This window comes from Macaca nemestrina, chromosome 19 (genome assembly GCF_043159975.1).
Source record: "Macaca nemestrina isolate mMacNem1 chromosome 19, mMacNem.hap1, whole genome shotgun sequence".
Classification (NCBI taxonomy): domain Eukaryota; kingdom Metazoa; phylum Chordata; class Mammalia; order Primates; family Cercopithecidae; genus Macaca; species Macaca nemestrina.
In genome coordinates this window covers 40,650,278-40,663,482 of record NC_092143.1, presented here as the reverse complement: position 1 = coordinate 40,663,482, position 13,205 = coordinate 40,650,278, and the positions used below count along the sequence as shown (strand labels likewise).

The following is a 13,205-nucleotide window of genomic DNA, read 5'->3' as shown; positions in this document are numbered from 1 at the left end:
TCCCCCTCAAGCATTTATCTTTTGTGTTATAGTCTATACTCTGTTAGTTATTTTAAAGTGTACAGTTAAATTATTGACTACAGTCACCCTGTTGTGCTCTAAAATATTAGACCTTATTCATTCTAACTACCTTTTGTACTATTAACCATCCACACCTTCCCCCAACTCCCTACTACCTTTCCCAGCCTCTGGTAACCATCCTTCTACTCTCTGTCTCCATGGGTTCAATTATTTTGATTTTTAGATCTCACAAATAAAAACGTGATGTTTGTCTTTCTTTGCCTGGCTTATTTCACTGAACGTAGTGCCTCCAGTTCCATCCATATTGTCGCAAGTGACTGAATCTCATTGTTTTTTATGGCTGAACAGTACTCCACTTTTTATATAAAAAGTTTATATAAAAAGTTTTTATATAAAAACTCCATTCTTTATATAAGTCAAGCATAAAGAATTTTAAGCATACCAGAATAGTACAGGAAGTTCCCCTGTTGTACTCATTCCTCAGTTTCAGCTATTATCAACTAATGACCAAACTTATTTCATTCATACTCTCTTTCTTCATTCTATATTATTTTGAAGCAAATCCTGTATCATAGTTTTATGTGTATCTTAGTATATACTTCCAATAAAGGTTTTTTAAAAACATAAACACAGTGCCCATAATGATTAATTTAAAGGGTAACATACAATTCTTAAATAGGCCCACATAATTTTCTCTGTGTAAATAATGTTCTGTTATTGATTGTGTTGGTTTCAGTTTTTCTTCTAGCTGTTTAAAAAAATAGAAGGGAACATCTTTGTGTTTGTAACTTTTCTCATATTTTAGTTCAAGAGATTTATAGAATTTCTAGATCGAAAGGCCATATTACAGTGACATCAGAGTGTGAGAACCAGTGTTACTGTGCTGGCTAGCGGTAGATGTGATAGTTTAATAAACTTTCTGCTGCTTTAAGAGGCAAATATTTGTTCTGGTTACGAGAAAAGTGATGCTAGTGGGGCAGAAGCATTCTTTTAACTATATATTTATTATCTTCTTTAACGGATTTTCTGTGTTATATTGTGTGTTGTGATTTTAAACATTTTTGTAGGTCAAGGGGTCTAGCCTTTTCATAAAACACTTTTTTTGAGAAATGTAATATACAGAAAAGTATATAACACAAATAAGTATATAGTCTAACATCACTGAAACCAGTACTCATGTAACCACTACCCAGATCGAGAACTAAAACATTACAGCATCCCAGAAACCTTCCTACCCCATGAATTTTGTCTCTGTCAAAACCTTCTCTTTCCTTCTCCCCAGAGGTAGCCACTGTCCTGCTTTTTATGGATAAAAAGCACTTTTTTTTCTCTTTCATTTATTTTTTATTTTTAAAATTTTAAAAATTTATTTTGAGATGAACTCTCGTTCTGTTGCCCAGGCTAGAGTGCAGTGGCGCAATTTGGCTCACTGCAACCTCCACCTCTGGGTTCAAGCCATTCTCCTGCCTCAGCCTCCCGAGTAGCTGGGATTATAGGCACCCGCCACCTTGCCTGGCTAATTTTTGTATTTTTAGTAGAGATAGGGTTTCATCATGTTGTCCAGGCTGGTCTCGAACTCCTGGCCTCAAGTGATCTGCCCCATCGGCCTCCCAAAATGCTGGGATTACAGGCATGAGCCACTGCACCCGGCCCTTTTATGCTCTTTTAAAGTGATGAAGACATCCCTAATCAGTCTAGTAATCTGGCTTTACTTGTTTTTTAAATTATATAAATGGAATTACTGTATCAGGATCTTGATTCGTGTGTGTGAATATATTGTGACAAGAGGGGAAAATCTAGAGTCTGAAGAATGAGAATTTTTGCTGGCTGTCCTTGAGAGTCATTAGTGGCTCCTGGCAATTTAGGGATCTCAGTGTTCATATAGCTTAGTGGGAGGTAGTCTGCAGTAGTGAGGGTAATCAAGGCTCTGAAGAAAGACCTACCCTGGATAGAGTCACGGGTGGGTATAGCGGCGGTGACATTTAGCTAGTCATTTAGACCTCTTCAGTACTTGCCTTTGGCCTCTTGGTAGATTTAATTCATTCTTTTCATGGTAGAACTGGTGTTTAGGCCCGACATCTGGTTAGAAAATAGCATTAAGCAGTTGAGGCTATGCTTTTATAGTAGTGTGCATTGACATTAAAGCCTCTGTCTTTTTTTTTAAAGAAACCGGGTCTCACTATGGGCCTCTGTCTTTGAGTAGAATAAGGAAGTGATTTATTGGTGAGGCTGGTCCTGAAAAGGTCTCTGTCGAGGTAGTTGCCGCAGAGGATTTGCTCTGCATGCACACCTTTAATGGAGTCAGCAGGTAGAACCCAAATGGTGTTTGGCTGTGGATACTAATGGGCCCTTGAGGAGTTCTCTCTCACAACTGTTCCTCTTCATTTCTCCTTTTGTACTGTTTCAAGAGTATTGTAACTGATTTCCCTGTTAGGAGAGCTTCCAGTTCTAGTACCCTCCTTCTCAACTGTATCTCTACTGCTACTCAATATTTATTTTAAAATTTGAATCTAATTATTTCTTTGCTAAAGAACTTACTCCCCTACTCAATGCTTGGCCATAGGATAAAGTCCAAATTCCTTAGCTAGGCAGAAAAGAATCTCTGGTCCTTGTCCTTGTGTGCTTCTCTAGCCTCATCTCTTGAAGCTTTAACCTAGGTATATCATCCCTCTGCTTTTTTCTCGTACTCTATATTAGTTATCTATTCCACAACAAATTACTCCAAAACTTAGCAAATTGAAACAATAACAATTTGTCATATCACTTAGTTTCTATAGGTAGGGATCTATACAAGGCTTAGCTGGGTGGTTTCGGCTCAGGATCTTATGAGGTTGCACTGAAGTTGTCAGCTGGGGCTGCCATCATCTGAAGGCATTTTCAGAGGCTAAAGGATTCACTTTCAGGGTCGTTTACTGACATACCTGACAAGTTAGTGGTCTCGGCGGCCTCGTTGGCAGGAGACTCCAGTTTCTCTTCTTGTGGATTTCTCTTATAATGTGACAGCTAACGAGTGATCAGGAGAGAGTAAGACAGAGTCTCGGTGTCTTTAAATACTTAGCCTCAGAAGTCACATCATCTTATCTGTAAGAGTCCATGTCCTGTGGGAGGGGCCTACACAAGGATGTGAATATCAGGAGGTGAGAATCATTGGGGGTCATCGTGAATGTTGGCTCCCGTGCTCTCCTATCCTCCCAAATGTGGTGAGCTCTTTGAAAATCCAGCGTAAGTGCACTACTGATGGGAAGCCTTTCCTAATCCTTTTTCCCTGCTACCTAGTACTTTATAATTGTAGTAAATTATAATTACTAGTTTACATGTCCGCTATCCTTGCTTAATGTAGAAAAGAAGCCAAAGTTTAAAACTTTGTGTAGGTATATGGTTAGTGTAGACTCTTATGATCTGATGAAGCAGTGCTAAAATATTCTACCATAGATTTAGAACTATTTAAACAGGAAATATACATATACCTTTGAATCTTTTATATGTGTAAAAATCAATAATATATAGTAAATTTATTTTGAGAAATTATTTTTGAAGATAGTTACATAAATGTTTTAGGAAATAGATGATATAATTGTAGAAAATGAAAATAAAGATTGGTCATAATTACCTTGGTGTTAAAAGATTTCAGATAGGCAGCATACTTGGTGGTTCCATGTGTTGACTTTGGAAAAGTTTAATCACCTCATTTCTTTTTTACCAACTTATTGTTTTTGCTTTTTCTTAAAACTGAGGTGTATTCATCAAATTGAATACTGATTGCAAATTAAAGTGAAAGATTTCTTCAGTGTCTGAGGTTATTTTGTTCAGATTCACAAATGGATTCGAAACCCACAAATTTCCAACTTCAGGTGTGTTCTAGACTTTGGAGAGTACCTTTTTGTATTAATAAAAGATTCTCACAGGGCATCTCATCCGTATCTAAATAATAAAGGTAATAATTCATAGTGAGTCACTTAGGTGCTTTAAGCAAATCTTTACACTTTATTGGAATGACTTTATTTTTATTTAAAATATTGAAGATAGGCAGAGCACTTTGGCTTACTCCTATAATCCCAGCACTCTCAGAGGCCCAGGCCAGGGGATCGCTTGAGCCCAGGAGTTTGAGACCAGCCTGGCCAACATAATGAGACCCCGTCTCTACACAAAAGTACCAACAAATTAGCCAGACATGGTGGTGTGCACCTGTAGTCCCGGCTACTCTAGAGGCTGAGGTGAGAGAAGCACTTGAGTTGGGGAGATCAAGGTTGCGTGAGCCATGATTGCACCATTGCATTCCAGCCTGCATCTCAAAAACAAATACGTAAAAATTCCGAAAACAAAAAATTGAAGACAATACCTTGGAGACCTAAATCTTTCATTATAATTTAACAGCATTTATTTGATAAGACGGTACTTTATAATTTCCCCGTTACAAAAAGTATTTAGATAAGTTTTTTCATTGTAAACAATTTTTTTGTTAACTCAGTCTTTTAAAACCTTTTCTTTGGCCAGTGATGAACAGTTTTGGGCTTCATGAGACTGGCTTAACTTCACTAATTTAGGAGCAAAGAAATAAAAATATCAAAGTTAGCTCATAACTGTCTTACTCCCTTTCAAATGAGTTGGGGCATTCAGAAAGCCCATTCTGTGCTGAATAATTCCAGCCTTCTGTTGATGCTAGTTTTGAGAACTGCGGAGTTGTCATTATATGGCATTAGTCCTTGTGGGCAAAAGCTTAAAGAGATTCTAGAAAATAGTTGTTTCCTATTACTTTCCCCTGTTTTTAAAATAAGAATGATCCCTTCTGACTGATTAGCAAATTGAGAGTGGAGTAAAAAAGTTTTTCACATAGTGCTTTGTATCTCAGTACTGTCAGATTTGCTGGGGCTCATTTAGATGAACTCTAGCCTTCTCTGTCCTCCTAAGTGGTAGCCCACTTACCTTTGCATTCCTAGGCCTTTTTAAGTCACTGATCGGTAGTGCAACTCTCCTATGCTGGTTTCTTTTTATTCTCAAGTCTCTTAAAACGTGTCTTCCCAGTACTAGCATGTCAACTCAAACTAAACAACCTGTTCAGAGTGCAGCTTTAGATAACCATTGTTGTTTTATGGTGTCTGAACTATTAAGACAAACAAAAACAGTTACTTTAGTGAGTAGGAAATAATAGAGTAAGGTTTAGGTACAGTTGCAAATGTTGTAAATAATGATGATAAGAGTACATTTTTCAGGCCCGGTGTGGTGGCTCACACCTGTAATCCCAACACATAGGGAGGGCAAGGCAGGAGGATCACTTGAGCCCAGAAATTCAAGACCAGCTTGGGTATCATAGGGAGACCCAACCCCATGTCTACAAAAAATTTAAAAAATTAGCCAGGCATGGTGGCCTGCACCTGTATCCCCAGCTACTTGGAAGGCTGAGGTGAGAGGATAGCTTGGGCCCGGGATAGCTTAGGATAGCTTGGACTGCAATGAGCTGTAATCGTGCCATTGTACTCTAGCTTGGGCAAGAGAGTGAGACTCCCATCTCCCCCCTCCTCCCAAAAAACATATTTTTCTTTTTTTTTTTCTTTTTTTTTTTTTTTTTTTTTTGAGACGGAGTCTCGCTCTGTCGCCCAGCCCAGGCTGGAGTGCAGTGGCGTGATCTCGGCTCACTGCAAGTTCACGCCATTCTCCTGCCTCAGCCTCCCGAGTAGCTGGGACTACAGGCGCCCACAACCGCGCCCGGCTAATTTTTTGTATTTTTAGTAGAGACGGGGTTTCACCGTGGTCTCGATCTCCTGACCTTGTGATCCGCCCGCCTCGGCCTCCCAAAGTGCTGGGATTACAGGCGTGAGCCACCGCGCCCGGCCAACATATTTTTCTTAACCATGGAGGCTATAAAACTCCCATTTACCCCCCATCCCCCGAATTGACTCTCACAGAAAAAACGTTGCTTACCATGGAACTTTGCTTCTGGTTAGTATCTTTCGGTATAAACCAGGAAATGTATGTACTTGGACCTCATTTTTTTTTTTTTAAGACAGAGTCTCACTCTGTTGCCAGACTAGAGTGCAGTGGCACCATCTTGGCTCACTGCAAACTCCACCTCCCAGGTTCAGGTGATTCTCCTGCCTCAGCCTCCTGAGTAGCTGGGACCACAGGTGTGTGCCACCATGCCCAGCTAATTTTTATATTTTTAGTAGAGACGGGGTTTCGCCATGTTGGCCAGGATGATCACCATCTCTTGACCTCGTGATCGGCCCGCCTTGGCCTCCCAAAGTGCTGGGATTACAGGCGTGATCCACCACGCCTGGCCCTCATTTTCTTCTTACCTAGTATTATAAATATTTGTTTATAACTAAATTTAACATTTGGACTGATTGTGTAAAGACAACTTTTAAGTGCTGTTACTGTTTTTTTGCTGTAGTTTTTTTTTTGGCCACCAAAACATTGGGTGATTGATGTCTTAGACAATCTCTGTTTTTGGTTTAACCAGTATACCTATCAGTTGTTCGCTGAAGCTTCTTGTCCATAGCATAATGTGATATCTTCACATTACATTTTCTATAGACAATAATTTTTTTTTTTTTTTTTAATTTTTGAGATGGGGTCTCTGTGGCCTGGGCTGGAGTGCGGTGGCACTCTCATGGCTCACTGCCATCCCGACCTCCCAGACTTAGGTGATTCTCCTATCTCAGCCTCCTGTAGCTGGGACTACAGATGTACACAACCATGCCCAGCCAATTTTTCTATTTTTCGTAGAGACGAGGTTTCACTATGTTGCCCAGGCTGGCCTTCCTCCTGGGCTCAAGTGATCTGCCCATTTTGGCCTCCCAAAGTGCTGGGATTATAGGCATGAGCCACCATGCCTGGCTGAAAATAATTTCATAAATACTTCAAAACTGGCTTTTTAAGAAGACACTCAGTGAAGACACTTAGTGTATCACTGGTTTTTGTGTTCTAATCATAATGAAATATATTTAAACAAATACTTATCTTTGTGACGAGTTCATTAGCGTGACATGGCAAAACATTTGAGTTTTTAAGTTTTTGAATTATCCAATCTTCATGTGATCTGTTTTGGTAACTCCTCATTGGAAAGTACTTTATTGCTTGGCAGCATTTCGAAAAGTAATTAGGGTACATAGCTTTTACAAGCTGTTTTCTTTTTAAAAAATTTTAAGCATCAATCATACTTCATTTTAGGTTATTTTTTTTTCCCCCGTAAGATCTGGGTTTCTTTTTTGTCATTCTAAGTAACTTTGTCGAAAGTAAGATTGTTGAAAGTTTTGTTGCTTCAAATTCTAGTTTAAAGTTCATAAATAGCATATTGAGATACAGATAAATCTTTCTTTTAAATATGTCGAACCCATTTCCACCCTAGGGTCTTTGCTTTTGCTTCCTCTCTGAAATCTGTTTACAGTCTTCACATAGATAAAAGGTTATTCAGATCTCATCTTTTCAGATAGGATGTCCCCTACCATCCAGTCTGAAGTGTTTTTTCCAGTCATCTGCTGTTCCATGCCCTGTTTTATTTTCTTCACAGTGTTCATCGTTACCTGAGTTATTTTATTTGTTAGCTTATTTGTCTGCCCCTGCACCTCTGTGAGAACGGGGACTGTAGCTGTTTTGTTTCCTACTGTGTATGCAGTGCCCAGAAAGATCCCTAGGTACTCTGTAGATGTCTGTTAAATGAGTTAAAACAGGAAAGCCAAATAATTTTTATGTATTTGGGCTTGATGTAATAATTATTGTATACAAATAAAAATTAGAAATACTTGATCAGTTGTCTTTGCAAACCAAAGTAGCACCTCTTTTTTCCCCAATTATTTAAAATTGTATATTGCTGTTCAAATGGATACACTAAATACGTCTTCAAAGTTAAAATTATGGTAGTTAAGATGACCTGACTTCACTAAAAATGTCTTTTCCTCTGGCATAGATGGGACAAATGACCTACTATCCAAGAGACAATTGAGAATCTGTGTGTACAACAACTGTGTGATTAGAGTATAATTAACCTTAACTCAGGGATGAGATAGCTGATTTGCTTGTGCACTTTCTCTCAATTAGGGAATCCATAAAAACATGTCATGAATCGATGTTATTCAAGGACAGTTCCCTGGAATACATCTTAGAGTCAGTGTGTTTTTAAAAAATGAAAGTTGAGGCTAGAGAATATGAGTAGTCAAATGAAACATCATGGTAAAATAATTTATTTTAGATTCTGATTATTTCTGTTTCTTTAAATTCTCAGTTGACCTGGTCCTTTGAGGTAAGAACCAAATTCCAGATTTTAAAAAATGACTTTTAGAACTTGAGGATAAGTGGTAATTAGAAATTAAAAAAAAAAAAATGACTTTAGGGTTTTAAGAACAGTGCTAGGTACTCAGCTAGAAAATAGAAGACATAGAAATTCCTACTTTTTAATGCATTATGTTATTTTAATCCAGTTGTTTTGGGGGCATTACATTTCCTCTCCCCTTCCTTCACCCTTTCTTTTAGGAAAAGCTTTGTGTTGTGGAGTGCAAGTGAAAGCCTTATACCTTTCTCTCATGGGAGGATGTTCTTTCCCATTTATTTCCTATAGCTCCTGAGTATTGGTGTTCCATTGCTTACTTTGAAATGGATGTTCAGGTAGGAGAGACATTTAAGGTTCCTTCAAGCTGCCCTATTGTTACTGTTGATGGATACGTGGACCCTTCTGGAGGAGATCGCTTTTGTTTGGGTCAACTCTCCAATGTCCACAGGACAGAAGCCATTGAGAGAGCAAGGTATTGATTGTATAGTCAGATAGTTACTTTAAAAATTTAGCATAATACATTGTCTTTTATTCAAAGTTATGTTTCCCCGTTTACATTGTATGTGTTCTTAAATATAAATAAAGGAATAAAGGTCATGTTGAAAATTCAGAATTTGTAAGCACTCCATCTTCATTGTCGATGTTTTTGTTGTGTAACATATAATGATAAAAGATAGCCTTTTTTATGTTAGTAGATTTCTGTTTCAAATAGTAAGTATACCTTTTGGAATTCAATTTGAAAATTTTGTTTTCTTGATCATACATTTCTACAAATTACTGAAAGGAAGTAATATTAAATGAGAACATGTTTCTGAAAGTTTTAGTTACAATGTTAAAAGCGTTGGTAATAAAAGGGAAATGGTTAAGTAAATTATGATAAATTTTTCATTTTTTATATAGTCATTAAAATGTTTAAAAGTTTGTATAATGAAGTTGGGTGCGGTGGCTCACGCCTGTAATCCCAGCACTTTGGGAAGCGCACTTGAGGTCAGGAGTTGGAGACCAGCCTGGCCAACATGGTGAAACCTTATCTCTATTAAAAATACAAAAATTAGCCGTATGTGGTGGTGCATACCTGTAATCCCAGCTACTCAGGAGGCTGAGACAGGAGAATTGCTTGAACCCGGGAAGCGGAGGTTGCAGTGACCTGAGATCATGCCACTGCACCCCAGCCTGGGTGACAGAGTGAGACTCCGTTTCAAAAAAAAAAAGTTTATATAATGAAATGGAAATGCTTACAATGAAATACTACAGGAACATACCATTTTAGCTACTGTATGATCTCAGCTTTTTAAGGATGTGTGTGCTAAAGAACATAATCTTGGCCCTATCACTTGCTGTGTGACTTTGGCAAATTACCTAACCACTAAGCCACTTCTGGCTAATAGAGTTTTCTGTGATGAAGAAAATGATTTATATTTGCACTGCCCAGTTCAGTAGCCACTAGCCACATGTAGCTATTGAGCACTTAAATTATAGCTCACTTGATTGACTAATAGGATTTCTAATTAGTTTTAATTTAATTTAAATAGTCACATGTGGCTAGTGGCTATCATTTTGGACAGTATGCCTTAGTTTCCTTATCTAAAAAAATAGTAATAGTACTTATTGAGTTGTAAGGGTTTAATGAGAATTCATACTACATGGCTTCTGACACATAGTAAGCGTTGTATATATGTGCGTCATTATTAGATATGAACAGGAAAAGAAAGAAGGAAATATACAAAAATGTTATTAATAGCTATCTTTTGGTTTTGTATGATCATTTTTAATTTTTCAATATTAAGCATGCTATACAGTCTGAACTAAAATTTAATTTTAAATATTTATCAAGATAAAATGTAATTTCTTTTTTCTTCCTAAGGTTGCACATAGGCAAAGGTGTGCAGTTGGAATGTAAAGGTGAAGGTGATGTTTGGGTCAGGTGCCTTAGCGACCACGCGGTCTTTGTACAGAGTTACTACTTAGACAGAGAAGCTGGGCGTGCACCTGGAGATGCTGTTCATAAGATCTACCCAAGTGCATATATAAAGGTTAGTTACAATTTTATTTGAATAGTTTAGACTTAAAGCTCTATTTGTTGTCAAAAGAATTGAAATCCAGGTGGAAGGAATGGAAAAATGTTTGTTTTAAGTATAAAGCACATTTTCGGAGGGCATTTATTGACATGATCAGTAATCTAGTTTGGTGGTTGCCAGTTTGTTATATGTTTTATTTTTTATTTTATTTATTTATTTATTTTTGAGACAGTCTTGCTGTCATCGCCCAGGCTGGAGTGCAGTGGTGTGATCTCGGCTCACTGCAACCTGCGCCTCCCAGGTTCAAGCAATTCTTGTGCTTCAGCCTCCCAAGTAGCTGGGATCACAGGCACATGCCACTGTGCCTGGCTAATTTTTGTATTTTTAGTAGAGACGGGGTTTCACCATGTTTGCCAGGCTGGTCTCGAATGCCTGACCTCAAGTGATCCTCCTGACTTGGCCTCCCAAAGTGCTGGGATTACAGGCGTGAGCCACTGCGCCAGGCCTGTTACATGTTTTATAGTAATACAAAGGCTCTTGAAAATACTGAGTGAAATTTCCAAAGTTGTATTCCTTTAACTTGAAATTTGTAAGAATCAGACTCTGGACTTTCATCTTAGCCAGTCTTCAGGATTTTATGGAAGGGAATTCTAAAATTAATAGCTTTTCAAATTAAGAACCTGATAAGCCTGAAATATTTTTCACTAGTTATTATATGTTCAACCTATTTGAATTTTACTTTATAATATAACCTGTTTTTGAAAGAGAAAGATAGTTGTAATTAGATAGCTTAAATATATTTTTAATTTTGCATCATCCTCAGCGTTTTCATTGTCAGTGATTGTAAATTGGTGGAATTAACTGTATCTCATAACTTATTCCCAGGAGGTTGCTTAGGGTAAAAATAATATAGCCCCATAGCATCTATAAAAATGGAATTGCCTGATTGCCTTGCAACAGCAAACCCAGTTTCTCATTTCCAGTTATAGTTCAGTTAAAGAATATTGGAATTTTTTTATATGACACTTTAAAACATACCAAGTATAGAGAAAATAATAAACCACCTGTACGTATCATCTAGCTTCAACGATTATCAGCATTTTACCAATCTTTAATGTGTTTCTCCCCCAACTTTTTTTTCCTGGCATCGTTGAAAGCCAATTTCAAACAGCATAGTCACTCATAAAATATTTCTGTGTGAGTAACTCATAAAATACACCTGTGTGACTCACAAATCTATCCAGACTTCTGAAAAACATAATCTCTGTGCTGTTTATTAAACTTAATAAAATTAGCATCAATTCCCTGTTAAAATTTTCAACAATAGAGCATTAGTTATAGTTTTAGTCTGTTAGAACAATAGAGTAAAACAACAAAATATTATATTTATTGATAAGATATCCATGGTATAGAAAAGTTAGTTATTAAACAATACATAAGGCCTGATTCAGTGGCTCATGCCTGTAATCTTAGTACTTTGGGAGGCCGAGGTTGGAGGATTGCTTGAGGCCAGGAGTTTAAGACCAACGTGAGCCACAAAGTGATACCCCCCATCTTTACAAAAAAATTAAAAAATCAGCTGGGTGTGGTGGTGCATGCCTGTAGTTTTAGCTACTTGGGAGACTGAGATGGGGGTATTGCTTGAGCCCAGGAGTTCAAGATGGCGGAGAGCCATGATCATGCCACTGTTCTCCAGACTAGGTGATAGAGTGAGACCCTTTCTCAAAAATAAATAAATAAGTAAATAGACAATACATAGACTATGATCCCATTTTTTTTGTTTTTGTTTTTTTTTTTTTTTTTTGAGACGGAGTCTCGCTGTGTCGCCCAGGCTGGAGTGCAGTGGCCGGATCTCAGCTCACTGCAAGCTCTGCCTCCCGGGTTTTTATACCATTCTCCGGCCTCAGCCTCCCGAGTAGCCGGGACTACAGGCGCCCGCCACCGCGCCCAGCTAGTTTTTTGTATTTTTTAGTAGAGACGGGGTTTCACCGTGTTAGCCAGGATGGTCTCGAACTCCTGACCTCGTGATCCGCCCGTCCTAGCCTCCCAAAGTGCTGGGATTACAGGCTTGAGCCACCGCGCCCGGCCCCCATTTTTGTTAAATGATGTCATGGTATTTGTATTTGTTTATACGTACCCATAAGTCTAGAGTGGCATGTATAATGCATTTGTCTCTGGGAGGTAGAAATTATTTGTATTTTGCAGTTTTTTTCCACAAGGAATTTTTATATTGATTATTTATGCTTTATTATTATTATTATTTTTGAGACAGAGTCTTGCTCTGTCACCCAGGCTGGTGTGCAGTGTTGCCATCTTGGCTTACTGCAACCTCTGCTTCCAGGGTTTAAGGGATTCTCGTGCCTTAGCCTCTCTGGTTGCTGGGATTACAGGTGTGCACTACCACGCCTGGCTAATTTTTGTATTTTTAGTAGAGACGGGGTTTCACCATGTTGGCCAGGCTAGTCTCGAACTCCTGATCTCAAGTGATCCGCCCAACTCGGCTCCAAAAGTGCAAGGATTAGAGGTGTGAGCCATTATGCCTAACCTGTTGTTATTATTTTTTAATGGCTTTGGATTTCCTTATATGTTTTGTAGTCCATTTTGTATTTGTTGGCCAAGGTTGTTTTGAGAGAATTCACTCATTTTATTTTTTATTTTTTCTTCCTGTCGTTGCTTCATCCCATGTGGCAATTTTGCCTTACCCTGGCATCTGGGATTCACATCTCAGAACCAAATCTTATGAATTTAGGAAGTAAATTAGGGGGATTTTGTCTCCTGAGGAAATTGGGTTCCATTCTGTAGGTATGCTTGGGGCCTAATTCCCGATTGCCTAGATTTCTCTGAAACTTATTCCTGCCATGGGCAAGTATTTTATTCCTAGGTGTACTTCTGAATTGGCTGTA

The 13,205-nt window shown here is 38.2% G+C and overlaps 1 protein-coding gene across 2 annotated transcripts in view; it reads left to right on the top strand.

Moving 5' to 3' along the window:
* LOC105489417 (SMAD family member 4) overlaps nt 1-13,205 on the top strand; it is a 61,702-nt gene that overhangs the window by 31,539 nt on the left and 16,958 nt on the right. For both annotated transcript variants that reach the window (XR_011616879.1, XM_011754237.2), the window contains exons 9-10: nt 8,573-8,756; nt 10,149-10,317. Coding sequence is in view for 1 of the 2 variants with exons in the window: in XM_011754237.2 (XP_011752539.1) it covers nt 8,573-8,756; nt 10,149-10,317 (353 nt within the window). In the remaining variant the exon portion in view is untranslated. The remainder of the gene's footprint in view (nt 1-8,572; nt 8,757-10,148; nt 10,318-13,205) is intronic.